The sequence below is a fragment of the Erpetoichthys calabaricus genome, chromosome 3 (assembly GCF_900747795.2).
Source record: "Erpetoichthys calabaricus chromosome 3, fErpCal1.3, whole genome shotgun sequence".
Classification (NCBI taxonomy): domain Eukaryota; kingdom Metazoa; phylum Chordata; class Cladistia; order Polypteriformes; family Polypteridae; genus Erpetoichthys; species Erpetoichthys calabaricus.
Window position 1 is genome coordinate 204,448,094 of NC_041396.2, and position 27,316 is coordinate 204,475,409.

At 37.1% G+C, this 27,316-nt stretch overlaps 2 protein-coding genes across 2 annotated transcripts in view; both read left to right on the forward strand.

Moving 5' to 3' along the window:
- Nucleotides 1–1,060: 1,060 nt before the first annotated feature.
- Nucleotides 1,061–19,108, forward strand: armt1 (acidic residue methyltransferase 1). The gene is made up of 5 exons (XM_028797697.2): nucleotides 1,061–1,160; nucleotides 4,492–4,597; nucleotides 9,634–9,875; nucleotides 13,283–13,448; nucleotides 15,765–19,108. Exons 1-5 carry the CDS (start codon nucleotides 1,111–1,113, stop codon nucleotides 16,527–16,529), a joined length of 1,329 nt encoding a protein of 442 aa, XP_028653530.1. The 5' UTR covers nucleotides 1,061–1,110; the 3' UTR covers nucleotides 16,530–19,108.
- Nucleotides 19,109–21,585: 2,477 nt separating this feature from the next.
- Nucleotides 21,586–27,316, forward strand: part of ccdc170 (coiled-coil domain containing 170) — a 55,744-nt gene continuing 50,013 nt past the window's right edge. The window contains exon 1 of the mRNA XM_028797700.2: nucleotides 21,586–21,916. Within this exon, the coding sequence (XP_028653533.1) occupies nucleotides 21,809–21,916 (108 nt within the window). The 5' untranslated portion in view covers nucleotides 21,586–21,808. The remainder of the gene's footprint in view (nucleotides 21,917–27,316) is intronic.

The window sequence follows — 27,316 nt, forward strand, 5'->3', positions numbered from 1 at the left end:
TCCTTGACAGGGTTATATAACACAGAGAAGTAGTTACACTGACCCCGCATAAGTATGTTTAATGGTACATATCAGCTTGAGAAAGCAGATTAAGGTTGACCCTATATAAGTATTTTCGATTGTATATATCAAATCGGTAAAGTAGTTAAAGATGACACATCGTAATGCACGGTCAGGTTGCAACAGTATCTTCTACTGGAAATGTACGATTTTTTTTCTCTAGTTGCAAGTGCAATTAACTCCTCATCTAATCAGCCACAGTTCCACTGCAGATTAGTGAACCTGGTTTACCGCCCAGCACCTACTACTTCTTCCGCTATTTTAATATAATTACACTATAACTCCCATACATGAACTTTGACAGGACTCTGGAATCTGTGACTTTCCTAGACTCACACGCTAGACTTTACATATAGACAGTTATTAGTGAGAGTTCTTGAAATTGAACACTGGGTCATCTCTAGACTGCGTTTGGGTCATAGATTAGATAAACTGAATTATGTATTGATAATAATCATGTCCCAATATTTCTTAAAACTGGATTTAAAATGTAGTTCATCCACCTGTTTTTTGAGGCTGTCTTAGCTGATTTAGGCTCAAGATAGGAACTAAGCCTGAATGCGATGGGTTTTTTTTCTATTATTCCTATTACTTGTAGACTATTAACAAACTGTGCGTCGAAATATTATCAAGTCTGGGGCGCTGTTATTTGCATTTAGTAATAGTAGGTATGTGGTTTGTAAAGTAAGCGAGATTGCTAAGCATATATTGCTTCATTGCACACGTTACGCGACCACCGATGACAAATAAAGTAAACAATATCTGATTAAATATTCTGGTGAGTAATCGAGAAACGTAAATAAAGGATCATCAAAATATATCAAGGGATTGTTCCTTCCTTGTCACCTTGTGCTTGCTGGGATAGACTCCAGCCTCCAGGATCAGCGGGGTTGGAAAAAAAATGGATGGATGGATGGATGGATGGAACGGACGTGGACCATGAACATTTCATCCTCCCGACAGTAGAGGGCAGAAATGTACCTTTCTGAATAAAAAAACAACTTCACCTTAAAAAGAAGAACGACCCGGGCGTTATATTACGTTACGAAGATGGCGTATGAGGATGTGGTGCCAGTGTCGCTTTCTGCCAAATTTCAAGGGTCTGTTTTCTTTATACGCTGGTCATTTGGCAGCACAATTCTGTGTCTTTGAAGCGGAAGTGGATATTTGGTCGTTGGATTCTAAACAATATAGTAGCGTGTTGCTAACGTTGCAGGCAGATCTTTAGCGGAGAGGGAAAGGGGCTGAAGAGGCGAGCTGTGCACGACTGACAGTAACTCAGTTGTTTTCTTCGCTTTGGCTTTGATTGATCAACTGGTTGCTAATTCATTGTAGTGCAAAAGTGCTCTTAGGAAAGAGACATGTGTAATGTGAAATGTATTGCATCCTTACTGTCAGATATACTTGTAAAGCCATTACAGTAATTGTATACATAGTTAATACACACACATACTTCGGGCGCATATTTACTTTAATTAATTCTGTTCCTCCAAATATTGTTTTCAGTTGCAGTAATAATTTATTTAAAGTTCTTGTTCACGATATTTTTACTGGTAGCACACCTTAACTTTAATCACAGGGAAGATATATTACATATTGGCATTTACTGTTGTTGAATACGGGTGTCTGCATCCATCCGTACGCGTCCCTTAACGTTGGCAAGCTTCTTGACGTGTCTGACAATTACTGGCCTGGGAATCAGTATATCCATATCAACGTATTGAATATTTATGCCAGAGGCCAACAATTTTGCAACTTTATTTTTTAAATTACTTTACAAATGCATATTTTGAAATAAAATAATTAAGGAGGCTCTGAAAATTAAGTTGAATTTGCATCTCTTCTTTTTCTAACCTAGTACATTAGGGTCATTCAGAGCTGCTGACAACTATCCTCACAGCTCTGAACACAAGGTAGGAAGGACCCAAACTCAGACAGAGAGCCAGTACAACACATGAAACCCTCAATAAAATGGGACCAGCTTACTACAATCCTAAACTGAAGTACAGTTTAAAATAATGAGTGTTACAGTTACTAAAATAAGCACCAAATATATTTGTCGTTTTCTCCTTATGTGTTTATGAAATTTAACAGCTTAGTGTTGGTGACTGATCATCTGTCTATCCATAAGCTCATTTTCTGATCCTGCTTTAACTAGCACTGGGTGATGGTGCACCAAGATGAGGCTATTCCACCAGTTTCATTTAGGGACCCGTTTGTGGAATGTTCGCAGTGGCAAATTTGCATAGGGCAGACCAGTAAGAACTTGACATTTACTTTGCTGTTGGTCAGTAGGAAACACAACAGGCCCAAGAATAATCATGTGTGAGTGTATAGTTTACATGAACGGTAGCAGTGTGAGGTAGCAGCTATGTCCACTGTACAATCATGTAATTGGTCATTAAATTCAGTTTCCACTATCCTAATGGAAGGAAATGATACAAGATGCAAAATGTATTAATGTGTTGTTGATAAAGTGGTCACTTGGCTGTTGTAGTGATGAAGTACTGTATGTTTATATTGATTTTACTTGTGAAAGCATTATTTATATTAAATGTAACCAACATTATAATAACAGTTCATTTTTAAAGTGAGGCAATGATAAATATTGGCATTCTTTCAAAATCTTATAGTTTATTCTTACAATTAATTTAAACACCCAAGCTGCCCAGACTTTATACTTGTATCACAAACCTTTTCTAGCATATGTCCATTGTGCCATAAAGGAAGAATAGTGCTAGTTATTAAACAATAGTGTAGCTTTAAAAGACATGTAGTAGGATTATAAAATAGTAGCAGTAATATCATTGCCATATGTGCAGATTACAGTGAAAATGTTAACTTGCACGTCCAAACATACCAGCAATCTCCAGCATAATCTCTTTAGCACCATTTATATGAAATTGTAGAGTCATGAACACTGATACTAATCAAGACAAGAAAAGCATGCAGATTCCTTTATGTTGTTTGTTACCGTAATGCTTTTTTGCTCACTTGTTTTCAAATATAAATTATAGTTGTGTTTCATTCACAGCTTCATATGAGCATGCTTTCTATTTTGATCACTTAATACTCTCATCTAGCAGGATAGGTACATGTGTACGAATCTTTATTTTAAGCATACTAATAGATATTTTTGTGTAAATGGCTTAAAGTTGTTTGATTTCAGAGGCCATGTTTTGGACTTCCATGTTGCCAGGCCATACTTTTCCTGAGCCATTTTTCTATTTAGTAGTGCTTACAGCTTTACTTCAGCTGTATTTTGTAACTAGTCATTGGATAGTCACCTTGGACCTAATGAATGTCTGAAGCTTTTGTTTTCTGATTGACAAGTTCACTGCACATAAAATGAGTGACTTCTTTGTTTCTTAGTTTAGTGGCATTCATGTTCGTTTTGCTCATGCAATTGGTGATTTATTTTAATTCGTTAATTTGCAATCTATATGAGGTTCAATAAAAACTGTTAGCATTTTCGTATTTTCTATAGATTGTTTTGCCAAATATACTATAATTTTTCTAGCAGGCAGTTTTTGACATATGAAAAGTAGTCAGAATGTAAAACATAATAGTATGGTGCTGACAGTTACAGCCATGTAGCACAGGTTTATTGCTTACACAAGTGTACATGTATAATCTGATCATCTGTATTTCTCTGAGATGTGTGACCTTGCAGTAGTTGTGTTGCTGTTTGATAATATAAACAATGAAGTCAGTATATTAGCATATTTAATACAAGCAAAACAATGCATAATTTGCATAAAGAGACCTGTTTTTACACCATCAGTCTGATTAGTTTTTTTGGTAGTATGTAAAAATTTCTACCCAGTTTGCTAACAGGAACAGGGAAGCTTAATTATATATTTTACAGATTCTAACTGGGTATTTTTCACTATTGCATTCTCAGGTATCAATAATACAAGTTGAAAATTGTAACTTCTCTTTGATCTTTTTTTGATTAAAGAAATTAATGATAATAGGGAAAATTTAAAGAGTGACTCTGGAAAACATTTTGAAGTGTTAAATTATGTTTTAAAATGTATAAAGTAACATTCTGAAACCTGCTTAATCCAATTTAGGTGTTGTAAGGGGCGTCTGAAGTATATGAACAAGAAGAGCAAATAAAATGGACTGCAATATGTTTAATTTTTAGGCGAAGGGCTGAAAAGCATTTGGAGTACTGGATTTATATTCCACTGTTTTGTGCTTAAGGAGCTAAGTATGTCAAGTGTTTTGCTTTAGCTTACACAATGTGACACTGGTTTGGATTGAAATGATTTTCAGGAGAATTAAACACAGTTGACTTTGCTTCTAGCAAAGCAACAAAGCAAGATCAATTTAAATTTTTTCTGATTTCTAAAATGTCTTTGGTTGTTTTTCATAAAACTAAATGAGTCAATATGTTTTTTTTTCTTCCTGTTTTTTTTATCATAGATCATTTGCATACTTCACAGTACGAGACAGAATGTCAACAATTCTAACAAAGATCATTGATACAATCCACCGGAATAAAAATAAGTTCTTTGAGGAGCATGGTGAAGTAAGTAGAATTTTGTTTTTATACATTACAGAAAAGAGAAGGAAAAGTTATTTCTCTAAATTTAGTAAAACTGAATGCCTGCAATTTCATAGAGTCATAAACAACAGAAGAGGCTAGGGGACTCATTTGTAATACTTCGTGTGGATTTGAGCGTGAAAATATATGCACTGCAAAAAAATCAGATTTATAAAACCTGGCATACACATATTTCTACGCAATTTACCTTCATATATCACAGTCATCTTGTAAATGTGCTTACGTGAACGTGCCTCAAACCCTGCCTGGTTACTGCCCTGAAACAACCATTCATGGATTATGATGATCAGTCTTATAAATATGTAATCACAATGCAGCAAAACTTCATTGGCTTTTATAGCAGCCTCCCACCTGATGCATCAAGACATCGCCACATGCATTTAAGAATATCTGGCTGCACTCCGGAACTGAGAGTGCAAGATCATTGGCAGCATTATGGCACCTCTCCTCTGTGTTCTCAATGTCAGGGAAAAGCATAAGGCACCAGCATCTGAGTGGGTAACCACTGTTACTTGGCATATGTAATGACATGATTCATGTTAGAATGAATAGTACAGGCCATTTGAAAAACTTACTCTGTGTTCTGGGAATCAGGGACAGGCATAAGACTCCAGCGTCTGAGAGGATAACCTCTATTACCTGGAATATTTAATGACATGATTGTTGTTAGAATGAATAGTACAGGCAAAATAAAAAAACTGAAGGTTTAGCCAATTACCTTACCAATAAGCCAGCCATATTCACTACCATCACATCTGCCAAAGCTACTTTGCCTCAAAATAAATGAGTCACAGGTTGACTCAGGCTGCTGATCCATAGCGTTTATGGGTCTCATCTTGGCATCACAGATGAATTTTGCAATGGAATGTCACTTTTCACAATTAACAAAAGAATCTTCATTCTTGCTAGGGGCCCTTAGTGCAATATCAGTGCAGTAAAGCACTCCATTATGTTAGGAGTTGTTGGCAGAGACGTGTTATGTTTTAAGTACGTACACCCACACCATACAAAAACTGGTTGTAGTGCCTCTCTAGTCATTTAATGGCTTTAGTGACAGTGGGCATGATGGAGTTGAGCTTGGCTGAGATATTCCTGACCTGATGGTCAGTTCCCTAAGAAGTGACAACAGGTAGCCAGTATAAACGGATGAAAAAGATAAAAATTCTTCAGTGCAAATATGCAGCATGGATCATCAGGAACTAAAATACAGGTGCATCTCAATAAATTAGAATATCATCGAGAAGTTAATTTATTTCAGTAATTCAATTTAAAAAGTGAAACTCATATATTATATAGATTCATTATATAGTGTTTATTTCTTTTCATTTTGCTGATTTTGGCTTACAGGTAATGAAAACTCTAAATTCAGTATCTCAGAGAATTAGAATATTGTTAAAAGGTCAATATTGTAGACTAATGAGTCACACTTCACTCAGCTAATTAACCCAAAACACCTGCAAAGGTGTCCCAAGCCTTTAAATGGTCTCTCAGTCTGGTTCAGTAGGCCACACAATCATGGGGAAGACTACTGACTTGACAGTTGTCCAGAAGACAGTCATTGACACCCTCCACAAGGAGGGTAAGCCACAAAAGGTAATTGCTAAAGAAGCTGTCTGTTCACAGAGTGCTCTATCCAAGCATATTAATAGAAAGTTGAGTGGAAGGAAAACAATTTGGAGGAGATTCACAAGGGATGGACTGTGGCTAGAGTCAGTGCTTTAAGAGCCACCACACACAGACATATCTGGGACATGGGCTACAACTGTCGCATTCCTTGTGTCAAGCCACTCTTGAACCAGAGACAACATCAGAAGTGTCTTACCTGGGCTGAGGAGAAAAAGGACTGGACTGTTGCTCAGTGGTCCAAAGTCCTGTTTTCAAATGAAAGCAAATTTTGCATTTCAGTTGGAAATCAAGGTCCCGGAGTCTAGAGGAAGAGTGGAGAGGCACAGAATCCACTTTGCTTGAGGTCCAGTGTGAAGTTTCCACAGTCAGTGATGATTTAGGGAGCCGTGTCATCTGCTGGTGTTGGTCCACTGTGTTTTATAAAGTCCAAAGTCAGCTCAGCCATCTACCAGGAATTTTATCACTTCATGCTTCCCTCTGCTGACAAGCTTTATGGAGATGCTGATTTCATTTTCTAGCAGGACTTGGCACCTACCCACACTGCCCTAAGTACCAATACCTGGTTTAATGACCATGGTATCACTATGCTTGATTGGCCAACAAACTCGCCTGACCTAAACTATGGGTATTGTCAAGAGGAAGATGAGAGACACCAGACCCAACAATGCAGACCGGCTGAAGGCCACTATCAAAGCATCCTGGGCTTCCATAACACCTCAGCAGTGCCACAGGCTTATTGCCTCTGTGCCACGTTGCATTGATGCAGTAATACATGCAAAAGGAGCCCCGACCAAGTATTGAGTGCATACATGGACATACTTTTCAGTAGGCCAACATTTCTGCATTAAAAAGTTGTTTTTTTTTAATTGGTTTTATGTAATATTCTAATTTTCTGAGATACTGAATTTTGAGTTTTCATTACCTGTAAGTCATAGTCAGCAAAATGAAAAGAAACAAATATATCAATTGAAATATGTAATGAATCTATATAATATATGAGTTTCACTTTTTGAATTGAATTACTGAAATAAAGTTTTCGATGATATTCTAATTGATTGAGATGTACCTGTAAAGTATGTACATGATATTCATCACTTTTAAGGTATATTTGTCATGTCAGCACACATTCTGATAAAAGCTTGGTGATATGAATTACTGTACACAGGAGTCATCATTTAGCTGGTTTAACTGCATTTCTCTACTTGATCCAGGGTGTCATCATTTCCCAGGTTCTCTGAAATGTTATGCATGGATGAGTCAGTTGCCATAAATATACATACATTCTCCCATCAAATTGTCTTTTATAAATCCTGATGTTTGCATGGGAGATTGCATACGCTCATTTCAAGCCTCTTTTTGTGCATACACAAGCTTTATAAATGAAGCCTGTTTTTTGTGTTTGTGTGGATTTTCTTCAGGTACTCTAATTTCCTCCAACTTTCCAGAAATGGACAGTGTCCCTTAGAGAGTTGTTTCCTGAGTTGTACTACCAAGATAAGCTCTGATTCTGTTTGTACATTTCATGGAAATAATCAGGTTAAGAAAAAGTATGACATAATTGTTATTGTCAAAATCAGTTACAATCTAATATATACCTAAATTATTTCATCCATTCTGTGATTTTTGTAAACACACTTACTGCATTGCATTGCAAGGTTGTTGAGGAAATGTGTGCAATCTATGTAAATTCTTATTAATTTTGTTATAGAGTTTAGTTTAAATATATAGCATATATTTTTAAGAGGTATCACTTTATTTAAACAAATTGCACATCAGTTCACTAAATATTGAAATTATTACTTTATGATGTAACTGTTGTCATACATTGTGACTATTACAATAAATAGAATATAACAACTACTTGTTCATTTAGTCCCTGTAATTATTTTAAGAGTTTCATGGTCTTTAGTGCTGCTGGCACAAAGCTTCAGTTGCCTAAGTTTCAGAACTCTGGTTTTCAGAAACATCCCAGAATTTTACAACAGTGTTTCCCTTAGAAGATTTTGATTAGTTTGTGCCATTGGTTTCTGACCCAGGGGTGGGTGAGTACTTCTTCGAGAGGTGGTACTGATAAATAATACTTGCAAAAATAATAGTAATGTGAACAGAAATCACAGAATACAAGGTTTTAATTAAATCATATTCAAAAAAGTTATACATAGTGACAGTGCTATGTGGTTATATTTATAGATACATACTGTATATAAGTACAGAATACAGATCATTTTCCACAGAGCTTAAAATAGCATCATACTACTGATACTCTATTTCAGCTCAGATTTGAAATGTATGATTTAATAGAATCCTAATATTGTATGCAGTTGCATTCTATCATCAGTTATTTTTATATGCTACTCATTGTAAAAAAATATTTAATAAACAAGAAATTAGATGTTTTCCTTTAGTGAAGCAAGCAAAAAATGTAAAATACTCCAGCTTTTGAAACAGTTAAGTATGTTCTCGAGTGCATCTGAATATGCAATGCAATGTGTGTATTATTTAAATTGTTATAATAATATATAGGAGGTCAGAATACTGTATTGTGTTGTAAGTTAAATTATTAAACTAGGGTGAATCGTGCTATTGCAGTGTCAGATTTATGAATGAAGTAACTCACAACAAGTTTTAGATGGGAGGCGTGTCACATTTAAAGACCACAGTTGCTAAATCTCACCACTCCTCAGTTGTTGAAGCTGTCACATTAAGTGAATTGCGGTTTGTGACTAATTACAAGGTTGTGTCTTAGTGTTTACATTGTTTCCAAGTCACTTAATGTGCTACACGAATAGCTCAAGGTTTGGATCATTTTGATAGCCAATGGATATAAAGAATACTGGATTAACAACAGGAACACTGTAAGAAAGTAAGCAAACAAACACCACAGACAACTCGGTTGCGGTGTGCACCCTTCAGTTCACCTCAAGATTGGATGTTGCTGTGCTTTTGGGCCATCCAGTTATTTCAATGGTAGGGGAAACACTGCACCTGTTAGGATAATTGGTGGCCGTAATAGGGTTGGTAAGATGGGTTATAAGTGTGGTCTGCAATTAACTAGAGTTCCATTCAGGATTTGTCATCTACCATGGTAGACCCCAGCTTCCTATAATCCTAGTGACTTGAATTGATTAAAAAATGGATGGATGAGTAATTCAGGCAATACATAAAATAATGTAGTTATACAGGTTTACCAGGTCTGTCATATAACTACTTTTTATTTTTATAATTTTAATATAAGATTATTTTACTATCATTTTTTTATTCTTTGCCTTTTTTCAGACTTTGATATTGTAGGATCATATGACACTACATCTATGCTGACCAGTTTACTGCAGATATTTTCATTTTTAATGTGCTGTATATTTAATGTTTCCTAGGAAGGAGTTGAAGCTGAGAAAAGGGCCATTTCACTCCTTTCCAAGTTAAGAAATGAACTCCAGACAGACAAGCCTGTTCTTGTGCTTTCTGATGACCAACAGGATACAGAGGAGTGGAATCAGTATATGGTGAGACAACAGGCTGTTCTGGATGGGAATGAAGTTCCCAGCTGGTTTAAATCACCTTGGCTGTACGTGGAGTGTTACATGTATAGAAAAGTTCAAGAGTCACTAAATCTTAAGTAAGTTTTCTATTTTTCTATAGAAGTTCTGTATCCCCAGAAAAAAGAAAAAAAACACCCATCACTAAAAAGTATCAGAATTAGTGAGTGTTAAGCAAATGTCTGTACTGTATATTATATACTATACTGCAAAATTATTTATTCCATCCTTCTTCTAAACCTACTTTATCGTCGGCAGGGTTCCAGGGGAGCTAGAGCCTATGCTAGGCTTAATTATTAAATTCACTTAGTAGATAAAACAATATACACATTAGCAGACAGTAAAACTTGTAAAAATCTAAATTTTGAGGTTTAAAGTTTTTGAAATGACCAGAATCTGTTGCAAAAATCTTAGAAATATCAAAACAAAAAGTAATTAATCATTTTTTTTATTGGTGCTAAAATGAAACATGTTAGTTTAATCCACCTTAAAAAAAAAAAAGGACAAGTGTCTGTGTGTCCATCCACTTGCTATGTCTTTGCTATCCAACAGATGGTACATCACAAACATTAGCAATTGCTGATAGATAGATAGATAGATAGATAGATAGATAGATAGATAGATAGATAGATAGATAGATAGATAGATACTTTATTAATCCCAAGGGGAAATTCACATACTCCAGCAGCAGCATACTGATAAAGAAAATATTAAATTAAAGAGTGATAACAATGAAGGTATACAGACAGACAATAACTTGTTAACGTTTATTCCCCCCCCCCCCCCCCCCCCCCCCAGGGTGGAACTAAAGAGTCGCATAGTGTGGGGGAGGAACGATCTCCTCAGTCTGTCAGTGGAGCAGGAAAGTGACAGCAGTCTGTCGCTGAAGCTGCTCCTCTGTCTGGAGATGATACTGTTTAGTGGATGTAGTGGATTCTCCATGATTGACAGGAGCCTGCTCAGCACCCGTCACTCTGTTTATGACTGTTTTACTCTTTTATGAGTCCAGTACCAAATTGTATGTAAAAGAGACATAGCAACCAGACGGACACACTGCACTGCAAATGTTAACGCTAAGGTGTATGTTGATTACTTAGGTTTTAACCTAGACATTATTACCTATTACTTAAAGTAATGCTTTCTGGACATTTTGAAATAAGTAATAAGAGGAAATTTTAATAATTTTATGCCCTGTCATTTTAAAGTTTCTTTATATGTGTTATAAGATTCAACGCCTGTCATTTTGGTTTATGCAGATTCTGAAAATTCTATAATGTTGTCTGGTTGTGTTTATTACCAATTAAACAAGCCAAAGAATTGATTCATGTAGGTATTAGAGAAATTCTGCAACAGTATGTGACGTATTTGCAGATATTACAAAAATTGGTAAAGGTTAAGTCCACTGTGAAAGAATTAAAAGAAGTTTGGAACAGCCACACCTGAAGGAGGACAGGCAGCCAAAATCTTGTATTTGTAACTTTTTACCTTTTTATTGTGGAAGTAACCTTTACTGAAAACATCTATATATATATATATATATATACAGTGGTGTGAAAAACTATTTGCCCCCTTCCTGATTTCTTATTCTTTTGCATGTTTGTCACACAAAATGTTTCTGATCATCAAACACATTTAACCATTAGTCAAATATAACACAAGTAAACACAAAATGCAGTTTGTAAATGGTGGATTTTATTATTTAGGGAGAAAAAAAAATCCAAACCTACATGGCCCTGTGTGAAAAAGTAATTGCCCCCTTGTTAAAAAATAACCTAACTGTGGTGTATCACACCTGAGTTCAATTTCCGTAGCCACCCCCAGGCCTGATTACTACCACACCTGTTTCAATCAAGAAATCACTTAAATAGGAGCTGCCTGACACAGAGAAGTAGACCAAAAGCACCTCAAAAGCTAGACATCATGCCAAGATCCAAAGAAATTCAGGAACAAATGAGAACAGAAGTAATTGAGATCTATCAGTCTGGTAAAGGTTATAAAGCCATTTCTAAAGCTTTGGGACTCCAGCGAACCACAGTGAGAGCCATTATCCACAAATGGCAAAAACATGGAACAGTGGTGAACCTTCCCAGGAGTGGCCGGCCGACCAAAATTACCCCAAGAGCGCAGAGACGACTCATCCGAGAGGTCACAAAAGACCCCAGGACAACGTCTAAAGAACTGCAGGCCTCACTTGCCTCAATTAAGGTCAGTGTTCACGACTCCACCATAAGAAAGAGACTGGGCAAAAACGGCCTGCATGGCAGATTTCCAAGACGCAAACCACTGTTAAGCAAAAACAACATTAGGGCTCGTCTCAATTTTGCTAAGAAACATCTCAATGATTGCCAAGACTTTTGGGAAAATACCTTGTGGACTGATGAGACAAAAGTTGAACTTTTTGGAAGGCAAATGTCCCGTTACATCTGGCGTAAAAGGAACACAGCATTTCAGAAAAAGAACATCATACCAACTGTAAAATATGGTGGTGGTAGTGTGATGGTCTGGGGTTGTTTTGCTGCTTCAGGACCTGGAAGGCTTGCTGTGATAGATGGAACCATGAATTCTACTGTCTACCAAAAAATCCTGAAGGAGAATGTCCGGCCATCTGTTCGTCAACTCAAGCTGAAGCGATCTTGGGTGGTGCAACAGGACAATGACCCAAAACACACCAGCAAATCCACCTCTGAATGGCTGAAGAAAAACAAAATGAAGACTTTGGAGTGGCCTAGTCAAAGTCCTGACCTGAATCCAATTGAGATGCTATGGCATGACCTTAAAAAGGCGGTTCATGCTAGAAAACCCTCAAATAAAGCTGAATTACAACAATTTTGCAAAGATGAGTGGGCCAAAATTCCTCCAGAGTGCTGTAAAAGACTCATTGCAAGTTATCGCAAACGCTTGATTGCAGTTATTGCTGCTAAGGGTGGCCCAACCAGTTATTAGGTTCAGGGGGCAATTACTTTTTCACACAGGGCCATGTAGGTTTGGATTTTTTTTTCTCCCTAAATAATAAAAACCACCATTTACAAACTGCATTTTGTGTTTACTTGTGTTATATTTGACTAATGGTTAAATGTGTTTGATGATCAGAAACATTTTGTGTGACAAACATGCAAAAGAATAAGAAATCAGGAAGGGGGCAAATAGTTTTTCACACCACTGTATATAATATATATACTGTATTTTCGAAGATTATACAATATTTTACTTTGTTTATTGTGTTTGAAATGATCACGCTATAATTTCCAAAGTTTTTGCATCCAACAAAAACTACTATTTAATGCACTTTTCTGTTGTATGCATAATGGGTAGAGTGTTATCGTCACGTTCATATTTACAAGGTTTTAGTATACTGTACATGTTTAAGGAACCTTTGAAACACCTCATTAATTAAATCTCAGGAAAGCCTTTTAATGAACATGTCAGATTAATTTTGATATTTCAAAATATGATTTATGTTTTTGTTTCTTCTCTCTCCTTCTTTCAGTCCACCCATTTGTAACTTTGATGTTTTTGAGGAAGCAAAAAATAAAAGCTTCTTTGAGTCGCAACTAGCCATTATAGCAATTTGCACATATCAACAAAGTGTTCTTAACAAAATAGAAGATCTGTCAGAGGAGCATATTTTGGAACAATTTCTAAAGTTACTGCAGGTTTGTAAATTTGGAACTGGTTACAAAATGTGGAGTCTTTGTGCTGAATATGGCTATTTTGCTGAGTGTTTTAAATTAGAGATTTTAAACGTGGTCTCTTCAGTGACCAGGAATGTATCCACACTATAGCTCTATTTGCATTTATCTTTCAGATAGAAATATGCAGTAAAAAGCTGTTCAATTTTCAGCTTAAGTATATGGATTGTCTTTTTTTTCACTAGAACAGCCCAGAATGAAAACTTATAATTGTGCTTTTTTTTTTTTTGATTTTGATTTTGATATACAGTTGGAACCTCAGTTTGCGAGTAACTTGGTTTACGAGTGTTTTGCAAGACGAGCAAAAATTTTTAATAAATTTTGACTTGATAAATGAGCGAGGTCTTGCAGTACGAGTAGTATGTATACTCGTTGTCTGCTGAGCTTCATGTGATCACAACTGAGCTGATGGTTCTTCTCTCTCTCGCTGCGGGATTGTGGGCAATCGTCTCCTATTCTCTGTCTGAGTTGGCGTGCCCCACTCAGTAAACATCCATACGAGCGTATACTGTTTACTACAGCATTAGCATTGTGACTGTGTGTGTGTGTGCGCGCGAGCTTGTGTGTGTGCTCGCTCGCACGCGTGTGTGTATGTGTGTGTGCACGTGCGCGCTCGTGTGCTGTGACGTGCGAGTCCCCGTCTTGCACACTAAAACACAAAGCTGAGTCTCAGTACTTTAGCAACACCAGCTGTATTCAGCTTGAAACAGACACAGCAGTCAGGCAGGGCCCTGCACATTTATAATGTTCCTTGTTCCTTGCATCACCCATCGACGGCAGGCGCTTATAGCATGTCCGCGCTCTTTTTGGTTTCGCTTTTAAGGCAAACTGCTACAGCGCTGGGAGACTGCGATTGCTTTGGGACGCTCTTCCGCATGTCGTCCCATTGGGTGGAATCCCACAAGAGTTTAGAAACTCACTCACACTAGCCATGATTCTTTTCAAAGGTAAAGTGCAGGTTAATTTGTTTTATGTATTTTTACTTTATATTTTGTATTAATCATTTTTATATGAATAGTTTTGGGTTGTAGAACAAATCATCTGAGTTTCCATTATTTCTTATGGGGAAATTCACTTTGATATACGAGTGCTTTGGTCTACGAGCATGTTTCTGGAACGAATTATGCTCGCAAACCGAGGTTCCACTGTTCTTTGTTAATCTACAAGGGGAAATTGTCTTTTCATGTACAGTGCACCTGTAGCAATTTTCATGCTAAGGGCTTTGCTCAAGGCACCTAAAAGTCTTTAGTCTGAAATGGTAAGGCTATTAAAATTCAATAAAAAGAAGAGTTTTGTGTGAACAGAATGAACATCACTTTGATGACAAAGTACCAGCTATATTTTCTGAAGTATGTAAAGGATGCATGCTGAGATATAGAAATCCTGAACAGATAATGAATTATTTCATTAAATTTGTGTAAATATGTGGAAGGCTTCACTCTGATATAATATGAACACTATTATAATGGCTTTTAAAAAACAGACAAAGGAAGAAATTATGTGGTCATTTTACATGAGAAAATATTTTTAAAATGTAGTATTATTAAATATATAATTTAATAATTTCATAGGTTATTCCTGAAGTAGTATCCAATGCTATCACATAGTGGTGGTATACATGAAGAGTAATCTACTGTATATCACGTTAACAGTTTCAGGTATCATACTCTGATGGTTTGCATGTAATATAAAAATATTGAATGGGGGAAATTGTGTACATTTAGGAATGAATATATAGTTTATGATCAAATTATGGTATCAAATGTGTATTTAATGAATATATTTAAAAGTCTTCAACATGGGAGTCCGATATGGTGCAATGACTTGGTTGTAGACATTTTTCATTAGCTTGGCCAGTTATGGCTCCTAAAAGTCTGTTATAAGGCTACCTGCATAAGGAATAGGGTTTGATCCCAGAATGGGGATGAACAGTGAAAGTTCCCCACACTCCTTATGTGAACTGTAATCTTTACTAATGTCTTAAGGTATGTTAGAGTCTCAAGGAATTTTGAAACTAACATGCTTTTCATACATGCAGACGTTAGTGACTGACAAAAGCTAAAGGTAAAGCAGAATTTTTGTAGTCAAAATCTATACCAGTAATCTTTTTTTAAAATATTTGAATTATCCTCAGTATTTTTTCTCATATACTTAATACAAAAAAGTGGATTTAATGTACTATTTTATGTTTTGTAAAATAGGTTTTCATTCTGTTCTTATAATACTGTATTTTCTGTATCCAATATTCTGAGTGCTCTGATAATTGTCCTGTTTCTACAGGTCACCTTATGGGGAAACAAGTGTGATCTTTCTATTTCAGCTGGAAAGGCGATCTCACAGCAGTGCAGTCCAATAGACTCCTTAGAAGTTCTCAAACCTTACATTTTAGTTGATGACTCAAGATCTGTTTGGTCAGTGTTAATTAACTCTTCATCAGCTGGTAGCCCCCCTCGGGTTGACATTGTCTTGGACAATGCTGGCTTTGAACTTGTCACAGATTTAATATTAGCAGACTTCTTGCTTTCATCTAGGCTTGCCTCTACAATCCATTTCCATGGAAAGTACATGCCATGGTTTGTCTCAGACACTACCAAAAAGGATTTTGAGTGGACAATAAAGCAAGTTCTACGATCCAATCATAAGTACATGTCCAAGTGTGGTGCTCAGTGGAAAAAATATTGCAAGGATGGCACTTGGACCTTTGATGACCATAAATACTGGACTTTGCCTCATGAATTCTGTGACATGTCTCAAGTAGCTCCAGACTTGTATAATGACCTTCAAAAGTCAAGCCTAATATTATTCAAGGGTGACCTGAACTATAGAAAATTAACTGGAGACCGTAAATGGGATTACACAGTTCCCTTCCAAAGAGCTTTACGGGGTTTTCAGCCGGCACCACTTTGTAGTTTGAGAACTTTAAAAGCTGATGTACAAGTTGGACTTAAACCTGGACAAGGTGAGAACCTGAGCGCTGCTGACTCAAACTGGATGACGAACGGAAAATATGCAGTAATTCAGTTTAGTAGTCCATGCAAGCAATGATTTGTTTTCAGAAAATGTGTTGCGTAATGGCTGCATCTTTTATTTATTGGTTACTGTAAAGTCCTTATATTGCAACAGGTTCAGTTGGCTTCATATCACATGATCACCTTAAAAAAGCTGCCTATTATTCACAATGGTTCATAACAGGGATGTCTCAAATGATTGCAGCTCAGGATTCTATACTTATGAGGGGTAATCAAAATGTTTTTAGCCTGACGCATTAAGAGGAACACCAGTACAAGGAAACTGATAGTATTTTTTAGCGTAATCCCTGTAAACACTACTAAACTTGTTATAAAGTTAGCAAAGCTTTTCTAATCCATTCAAGTAAACATTGCTTATACAAACACTGTTCTATAGATAATTTGACATGTTCATCATTTTGCATAGGAGCTCACACTGAAGTAACCTTTCAGATTGGTAGGCATGTGATTGTCTCCATTTCATTGTTAGTTGGGGACATTTTCATGAAACAGAGGGGGTGTGCTTTCCTTTCCACTTTTCCCAGATTGACAGCTATAATCCCAGAAGCAAGTCAACATAAAACTGAGGAGTCATGTCAACCTTTAGAGGTACATAAACATGACAGACTACAATTTCTAAATCATAAAACATCATGTACATGATCTTGCTGGCACTGGCTTAGGCCTTGAAATTGTTTGGATTTTTCCCTGGGTCATTATGATTTATCAAACTTACATCCTCTGTTTTGAAACACTTTTACTTTAGTCAGAATTTATTACTTACAACTTCAACATTCTGGGCTTCTCTGTATAAGAAGGCTTTCCTCCTGTTTAATTATTCATGATGAATGGATTCAGCTGACTCCTAAGTAGTCCCTGTATTGTCTACTATCTCATGTGCCATCACTCTTTGGTTCTCAATTACAATTTACTCAATGGTGGCAACACTTTCTGCTGTTGTCAAAGCTCTAGGCCGGGAAAACCATGGATCGCAATTGATAGATGTCCTGCCATGACAGAATTTTGCAGTCCTACATCTTGACTGGAGCATATGAAGGGACTGGACCTTTTCTTTGGCAACTTTCAAAATCAGCAATACTCCCTTCAGGTTCAAGGCCAAAAGTTTTTGATCACTCCTCGTATATACAGTAGGAGTATATAATAGTTAAGTTGCCCTAGTGGGATGTGGCAAAACTATAAACTAGAAAATACAAAGGATTCAATGATATTTTTATACCATTTCTATATAATACATGCAAAACTTACAAATGAAAATTTACTACAAATGTGTCATTATTTAGTGCCTAATGAATGTACCACATATTTGTTTGGGGGTATTCTCCTGAAAGCAGAATAGTGTTAACACCATAAACTTCAACTTAAGATCGTGTTATTTTACAAGTGTTTCCCCAAAATAACTAATGTAGCATGTGAAATACTTTATAATCCACATGCTGCTAGACTTGCTTCTTAATAAGCTAGTGCTTGTTAAACAGGCTGTCTCTGTCCTAGCCTAAGGTATATACATATGTCTCCAGATTGAGCAGGTTAAAGGTACAGTATATCATGATAATTCTTTGGTCATTCAGAGGTGATGTATACTTGACAAGATGATACCATTGTCATAATATGCAGTAATGCTTTGTCTTAAGTTCAGTCGTCAGGTAGTGGTTTTTTAATTTTTTTAACAGCCTTTAAAGGACACAACAGCAGAGGGCCATTGACTTTTGTAACATTATAGTCATAATATTTATTTAAAGTTTGGTATTATTTTATATTCAATCATGGTTGTTGATGATAATGCTTAGGCCTTCTTGCATTTAAATTGTAGGGCATATATTTGTGGGGAGAGATCATTGTAATTTGGGCAAGTATCCATGCCAGGCCTACTAGTTTGTTTTTCCAGGTATTGTGTCAATTGGAACAATTAAAATTCAGTTCCAATACACCCAAAACCTATAAAAGAGCAGAGGGTATTTAATTTTGTGCCTGTTTTGCTTAATTAGTTATTAAATTGTGATGTCATGTTTACTTCATAATACTTCTCACAACCTTATTTCATCCCACTGAGAAACCACAAATTACATCTTATAATGAAAGAATTGTCAATTGGTTGTTTCTCAGTTGACTTGTGATGCTTTTTGCTTAGCAACTTCAGGCTCAGGCTTAATAAAGAAGTACTTTATACTCATTTGAGAAATGGCACATTAAGACAGATTTTGGGAAACTCTCAAAAAGTAGCATGTGCATTATATTTGCTTGTTAACTTCTAGGATTCATACATTTTGGGAAACCCCAGATTTTACAAAACACATTTAAGGTGAAACACGCACAATTTCCATTAAAGCTTTAATGTAAGGCTATAGACTGGGCTATATCTCTGAGTTGTGCACAAACAGCTGTGCCCATTTTTCATTTACATACACATGCAAAAGTTATTTAACAGCAAAGGCACATGAATTGATGTTTACATATGGATGACCTGAATCCTGTCAAAACTGTCAAATGAAAAGGCCATTCATTACTACTGCTTGGATGATCGGCATCTCCTGAAAATTATGAAATGCTTATGTCAGGTGGCATGGTGAAAAATAAACTTCAGTGATTGCAAGTTGATGGTTGTGTCATTTGTTCTTCTCACAGTCAGTAAAAATAACGAATATCTGCACCGAGTGAATGTTTTCCCCTTCAAATATGTATCAACATTCATAGCTGCTGTGCATGTTTTAAATGGTTTATTATGACAAGTTTAATGTCTTTTTTCCAAGGAGCATATTTAACCAGACCATGGATCACTTGTTTCTCTTCATTCTCCTTTAATGTTTCTTGCAAGTCTCAATTGAGTCCATGCACTTGGACAATTCTAAATGGATTATACAGTATCCATATTTTTTTGCATATTGGACAATGAAACAATACATGGGACTTTATTGTTTAACTGAATAGAGCTTTTGGCAGTCATTTTTGTATTCCATGTACGCATTGGGAGAATGTACATATTCCACCCACACTGACCAAGCTAGAAGGCAGTCTAGTTGGTTAGGCTGATAAGTGACTCTAAATTGGCATGCAGTGAATGAGTGTGCCATTTCTGCCAGGTTATTTCAGTGGCGGTGGCAAAGGTTCTGATTTCCTGCAACTTTGAATCAGCTAAAATAGGCTCTAGAAAACTGATGAATTTTAAAAGGTGACAGATTAAATTAGTAGGAAATGGCTATGGTCCATCCATCTAGGAAAAGAAACTCCAAGGTTAAGCACATTGGATGAAATGCGCTGGGCAAAAATTTGTGGACTCCTGACCATCACAACTCTTATCAGCTTGTTGGGCAACCCATTCCAAAACCATGGTCATTAATATGGAGTTGCCTGATACAGCTATAACAGTCTCCACTTTTCTGGTAAGACATTCCACAGGATTTTAGAATGTGTCTGTGGGAATTTGTGCCTATTCAGCCAAAGGAGCATTTGTGAGGTCGGGTACTGATGTTGGATGAGAAGACTTGTCTCACAATTGGCATTCCAATTCATCCCAAAGGTGTTCAGTAAGGGTGAGACCAGGGCTCTGTACTGGCCACTTGAGTTCCTCCATACTTAAACTCATCCCACTCTGTCTTTATGGACCTGGGAATTCCCCAAACTGTTGACATAAAGTTGGAAGTGCACAATTGTCTAAAATGGCTGTGTATGTTGTAGCATTGATTATTGAATCAAGGGGCCTAGCCCAAACCCTGAAAAACAGCCCCAAACCATTATACCTCCTCAACCAAACCTTACAGTAGGCACTATGCAGTTGGGAAGGTAGTGTTTACCTCTCATCCACCAAACCCAGATTCATCCATCAGACTGCAAAATAGTGATGCATGATTCATCACTCCAGAAAACCTGTTTCCACTGCCCCAGAGTATAATGGCAGCATGTTTTACACCACTCTGGTCGATGCTTGCCATTGCACATAGTGATATTAGAGCCATGTATGTCTTTCACCTGCTCAGCAATGAAAACCCATTTCATGAAGTTTCCAATGCACAGATCTTCTGCTAATGTTGCTTCCAGAAATTTGCTGTGAGTGATAACAACAAAGGATAAGACATTTTAATGCAACATGCACTTATTCACTCAATGGTCCCACTCTGTGAGTTTGCATTTCCTACCACTTCATGGCTGACCTGCTGTTGCTCCTAGATGCTCCCACTTCACAATAATAGGGCTTCCAGTTGACCGGGGCAAATCTAGCAGAGCAGAAATTTCACATACTTACTTATGGCTAAGATGGCATCCTATGACAGTCACTGAGCTCTACAGTGCAACCCTTTCTACTGCCTATGTTCATCAATCGAGATTGTAAGGCTATGTGCTTGAGATATGAACCTGTTAACAATAGCTGTGGCTGCAACATCTGAGCTTAATTATCTGGAGGGGTGTCCATACACTTTTGTCCATATAGTTTTTAGTAACTTGCTTTGCTTTCAAAAGAGCAATGAGCCATGTATCTGTAAGTCAGTACTGGCCAGCATGTAATGGAGAACTTTGGTCATTATGTTTAAGAAGGAAGTGCAAGGTAATGAGTGTGAAAACTTTACAAAAATATTGCTCGTTGAGTAAATGTGCTTAATGAAGACTTTCTGTGCTTTTTTGGTTAAGAGCCTCTTGGAATTGTTGGTATTACTGTATCAATTTGATTAATGAGTTCACAAGTATTTCCTCATCAGAGTCACCACTGTGCAGTACTGTCTATCTTTTATGTAGCTATTGTGCTTGTAAATATCTTAAACTAGTATGCTGATCACTGAGCATTTGCTATCTGTCCTGATGGAAAGGTAGCTTTTTTACTATTTAATCAGGGCATACATTTAGGTATTCAGCTACACTTTCAAATATCTAATTTTGGCCGTGTTATTGGACAACACAGATTTTCTAAAGTTTGAATTTCTTTTAAATTTCTGATTTGGTGTAATTTAAATGTCTTGATGTGGTTTCAAATGTGAAAGTGCTACATCCTATAAACTTAGACTGATAGACATGGAGCACGACAGTTCTTTTAACCTGTCTTTGATGAGGAGTTTTCTCCGGGCACACCACTTTCCATTCATCACAGGGAGACATGAAGATTAAATTAACCGGGATGGTCAGAATGATAAAACGAAGCGCCCTTCCGGATTCTCGCTTCTTATTCCGCCCCCTCCACTCCCGTCGCTGCTATTTGCACGTTGCTAGGATACACCGCTAACACTACGGGAGCGCACCGAGGACATCCCGCCGCCCGCATCTCTTTCTGCCGCGAAATCTCTTCGAAATTAAAGTTCATTCTGCCACGAAATGAGCACCCAGCGTCCTGATTCTGCTTTTAAGCTGATTGATGTCAATAAAAACGATTCGCTTCGCGCTGGCCACTCAGTTTCGTCCAACAGGCTGCTGGTGCTGGAGGTGAGTCGCCAGTCTACGTTGCATTCTTTTCTGCTTTGCTCGGAACTGTTAGAGATAAAGGTGGCTGACTATACCCTGCGTGGGGATGCTTTTTAAAGGTAGTTTCAAATTTTCCCAGGACACCCGTGTATTTCGCACCCACATGCTGTCACGCGTATTAAGCTGCGCGCACCCATATGAACTCCGCAGTTTGTTTTGGAGACGGCTTAGCCTCCGCAGTCCAACCAGCCTGAAAAGCCTCTCTGACATTCAGCTTGTGGCTCCCCGTTATTTTACATTGCACCTGCCTTTACACACTACTGTGTTCCTTATGTTGTATTGCCTACATTGTACATTATTGCCCGTGCTTAATAAACAGTATTGCTTAATGATTTGGCCACCCGTATCTTGTATGATATTATCAACATATAATCATACACATAAAACATAAAATCTTCTATGACTTCTTCATGTATAGATATTATTTAAGTACTGTTGAATGCCCAGACTGGATTGCCTGGTCGTTTGGACTTATATTCAACATTCCCAACAGGTGGAATTTTTGTTTTCCACTCCTTTCTGGCCATCTGACCATATCATATGTTTTCAAACTTTAACCATATTAATCATCAGAGACTTAGAAGGCTGGGAATCTTCCATTTTTTAATGTTAATTAGGACTGGTGTCCTGTCCTTGGTTTGTTACTGATTTGAGTCCAATGCTAGTTGGGATAGACTCCTGCCCCAATCACAACCCAGTTCAGTTTTAAGAATATGACATGACATAACATAATCTTTCTTTTAATTACTTGTAAAGGTCTTTGAGCTACACAAACTCTAAGTATGAAAATGTGTTGCATAAATAAATGGAAACATTGTTCAGGAACTCTTCAAGATTATAATCATTATGAATGTAAAGATTTCTGTCATTTTTGTTTTTTACTGTTTAGTCAGGGCATGACCCAGTTCAGGTCTGCTATGCATCATAGAGGACAACAATTATTTTCTAAAATTTGAAATTTTTAAAACTTCTAATTTGGTGTGAATGAAGTGTCTTGGAGTGATCTCAGATGTGAAAGTGCTGCATACTATAAACTAAGACTGCTGGATATGGGGCATGGCAGTTCTTTTAAATACAAGAGTTAATCAGGGCAAAGTTGAGTCCTTATGACACCATCTACCCACATCCCTGCTATCTGCCAGGAGAGACATTGAAATACGAGTGACATCAGTTCACTCACTGACACTGGAGAATCTGGTAAGTATTACTGATTATAATGTTAAACTTTTTTTCAAATGTATTATATTTTGTGAAGACTGACTGCATATATGAGACAACCAGCTGCACAAATATGGTGTTCTGCTGGTATGCATGGGTAAGTATGTTTCATCAGTTGTTTTATTGCTGCGCAGTTTGGCTGGCATTAAGGTTGTTGACTGAAGCCTAAGTGCGGTCTGATCTCTGGTGTTACATAAGGGTGTGCATAGGGCACCATAGCAGGAAGCGGTGTGAGTACAGTAAACCCCTTTTTATAATGTATTCCACCACTGGATCAGCTCTGTTCATTCATTCAAAATGTTTATACCTTACAGAGGAAAGCAGACTCACAGTAACATGATCTGTCTGAAAGAAGAAATGAGCTGGCTGAGTTTCACAGAGAGAAAGAGAGACCACCATTAAGATGGGATGTGGGTCAGAGACTGCCTGGAGTATGAAAATAGCAGTTTTCATATTTGCATTTTTTTTACAACTGGCCTTGAAAGATTATGCAGAAAGACCTAAAAAAGCTTCACAAAAGTCTTCTTTGGACCCTTGCATTCTGTTGTCTACAACTGGCCCTGGAAGTGTGAAAATGGAATAGTAATAAAAATATATATATATTTTCATCAATAGGAAAGCTAGAGTGTCAAAAAAAAGGGCAAGTAACCCAGTTAAGGGGAGAAACCTGGTTTCCTAAAAATCCCCATTGACATACATGAGTCCACTTAAGTGGCAAAACACTCTAATGTCATGAAAATGTGGCTAAAAAAAGGTTTAACCATCATCAATGGCTGTCGTGAATCTGAAAACAGGTACTGGAGCCTGTGTTTCCTAAGAGTGTGCTACTGAGCTTAGCATTGTGCATTTCCTAAAAAAAACTTTAGAAGTTAGCAGTTTCTGGAGGAAAGGGAGAAATGCAGTCGCCTGAACATTTGCCTGAGGAATGTTATCTTTGTGGATGCATCCTCTACCTGTGGCTGCTGGATGAATGGATGCATGTGTCTAGCAAAGACTTTGTTTAAAGAGTTTATTGACATGTTCAGGCTGACTACGTGGAATGGACTTGCGCAGACTAAAGAATCCTTAACTAACCCAGTTAAGCGTTTACATGGCTAAATAACCGGGTCTTTACAGAATAATCCATGTGTGTTAATCTGGCTTTTCAGGGACCAACACCCTGGTTTTTCTACCTGGAATATGGGTATACATGGCCTGAGAATAACCAGGTCATTAAAGCGCATGTAAACTCACTCATGGCGGCAGCGTCATACTGTTATCAGCAACAAAAAATTGTAGCTGCTAAGAAAAATACCAGCTGTTGCAATTCAAACAAAAAGCAATGACATTACGGACATATCACAAACAAAATGAGAAAATATTTTGGTATAAATAAAACATAATGAAAACATAAAAATACATGTGAAAATTAACAGTCCAAAACTTTTAAATCGTGATACACCCGGAACATCACCCTTACTTAAGACAGTCCCTCTAAGACAGGGGTCCTCAATCATAGTCCTGGTGGGCCACAGTGGCTACAGGTTTTTGTTCTAACCCAGTAGCTTAATTAAAAATCAATTCTTGCCAATAATTGAATTTCATGGCTTGTTAGTACTTTAATTCTACTATGTCAGATCATTCTCATAGATTTTTTTTTCCTTTCTAAGGATGTCATCCAAATGATTTGAAGGATGAATAATTACTGGTCTTACCTTTGTCTTAAAAACTGTACCTTTAACATTACTTTAATTCTTTGATCAAGCAAACCTCCTGATACCTTCTTCCAATTGTTTCACCAAAACTGCACTTTGTGGGTTACCTCTGCATCCAGTTCTCCATCTTGGGATACCACTGATCCTAGATGTTTAAATTTATCCACACATTTCAATAATGTCTGAATCCTGATCATCATTAAACTTATATTTTCCTCCTATATCCCATAGATGTATGCATAATTTGTCTTAATTAACCCACTGTTCAAAGTCGATTCTGCCTTGCTTCTGGTACCACTATACCAATAAAATGGATGAATAATTATCTTTCAATTTTCTCTTTACTTTCCTTCCAAATATTTAATTAAACCCAAATAGTGCATGATAAATACACACAGGTGTAAATGGAAACAGTCTAAATGGAGAAATGCTGGTCTCTTTTGTCATTTGCATGTTATTGCTAATTAGGAGCAATTAAAAACCAAGACTACAGCTGTTTAAGACTAAAATAAGCAATAAGGGTTCAAAATCGTAACGGGCGTGACAACTAAAGTAAAGCAGAAGTGTTACTTGAGCAGTAAGGTCTTCTTATTAAGCAATTGGGTTAGAACAAAAACCTGCAGCCACTGCTGCCCTCCAGGATCATGATTGAGGACCCCTTGAGGATGATTGAGGATAAGAACATTTGCAGTAAGACAGCAGTTGGGCCCTGGGAGGTTAATCTGTAAAAAATTCATTCTTATCAATCAAACTGATCAACACTTTCCAGTATTTTTATAAGGCATGATTACTGAAACGTCAGACCAGATATACACAGCATGGAGCACCAACCCTCATCTTACAACAACAACAACAACAACATTTATTTCTATAGCACATTTTCATACAAACAATGTACCTCAAAGTGCTTTACATGACGAAGAAAGAGAAAAAAGGCGAAATAAATAATTAAAATTAGGGAACACTAATTAACATAGAATAAAAGTAAGGTCCGATGACCGGGGAGGACAGAAAAAACAAAACAAAAAAAAACTCCAGACAGCTGGAGAAAAAAAAATCTGCAGGGGTTCCAGGCCATGAGACCACCCAGCTCCCTCTAGGCATTCTACCTAACATAAATGACCTCAATCAGTCCTCATTATATTCAAGGTTCTCATGGAAGAACTTGATGATGATGATCATGTGGACTTCTGGCCGTGTAATCCATCAGTGTAGGGACATCACAGTGCTTTGAATAGGTGGTGGTGGTGTAGAATGGCACCACACAAAACCAGAAAAAGAACAGAAGAGAAAGTAGGGGTTAGTACAGATTTTGAAGCCATCATGAATAATGATAATTAATTGAATATACAGAGCATCAGGATTCAACAAAAATGAATCTATGAGAAAGCCATGTTAAAGTAATGTGTTTTCAGCAGTGTTTTAAAGTGCTCCACCGTATTAGCCTGGCGAATTCCTATTGGCAAGCTATTCCAGATTTTAGGTGCATAACAGCAGAAGGCCGCCTCACCACTTCTTTTAAGTTTAGCTCTTAGAATTCTAAGCAGACACTCATTTAAGGATCTAAGGTTACGATTTGGAGTGTAAGGTGTAAGATATTCCGAAATATAAAATGGAGCGAGATTATTTAAGGCTTTGTTTACCACAAGCTACTAAAGCAAAATGGCAGATGCAATGCTTATACTGACATTTCACCATGAATCGCAAGGAGTGTCCTCTGAAGTCATCTATTTGGCTCGGGTTTTAAACTGAAGACCACCCTTTGAACTTTTTAGGCATTGTGCAGGTCAGTAGGAGTTGGGCATACTTTGGTTAGGATAAAGTACTTACCGAGAAGCTACAAGAAATATGGATTTGGATACAGGGCAGGTTACACCAGAGACAAGGGTAAAATGCAACTACTCCGACTGTCTATGCTTTAATACAAGGGTGGGCAATGTTGATCCTGGAGGGCCGCAGTGGCTGCAGGTTTTCGTTCCAATCCAATTGCTTAATTAGAAACCAGTCCTTGCCAATCTCAGGCCTTATTTAATTTTATGGCTTGTCAGTTTGAAATGTTAGGTTCTGATATCATAGATATTTTTCTTTTCCAAGGATATTACCCAAATGATTTGAAGCATAAAGTGCATAATTTTCAGTCTGTCATATTCTTCTCTTAAGTCTTTTATTAAACCAGATAGTGCATAATGACTCCACACAGGTGTAAATGGAAACAAGTTAGATGGAGAACTGCTGGCTCCTTTGTCATTTGCATCTTATTGCTAATAAGGAGCCATTAAAATAGTGAATGCAGCTGTTTAAGGCTGAAATAAGAAATTAAAGATGGGGAACCTTAGCAAGTGAGACCACTAAAATGAAGCATCAAAATGTCGCTTGAGCAGTAAGCGCTTCATCAGCAATAATTGACTTCTCATGAGAAACTGGGTTGGAACAAAAACCTGCAGCCACT

Bases quoted from the DNA above. Each gene is read 5' to 3' on its own strand.
- armt1 (XM_028797697.2), top strand. From the start codon at position 1,111: ATGGCGTATGAGGATGTGGTGCCAGTGTCGCTTTCTGCCAAATTTCAA. The intron at 1,161-4,491 runs GTCTGTTTTCTT...TTTTTATCATAG, and splicing joins CTTTCTGCCAAATTTCAAGG to ATCATTTGCATACTTCACAG. The intron at 4,598-9,633 runs GTAAGTAGAATT...AATGTTTCCTAG, and splicing joins TCTTTGAGGAGCATGGTGAA to GAAGGAGTTGAAGCTGAGAA.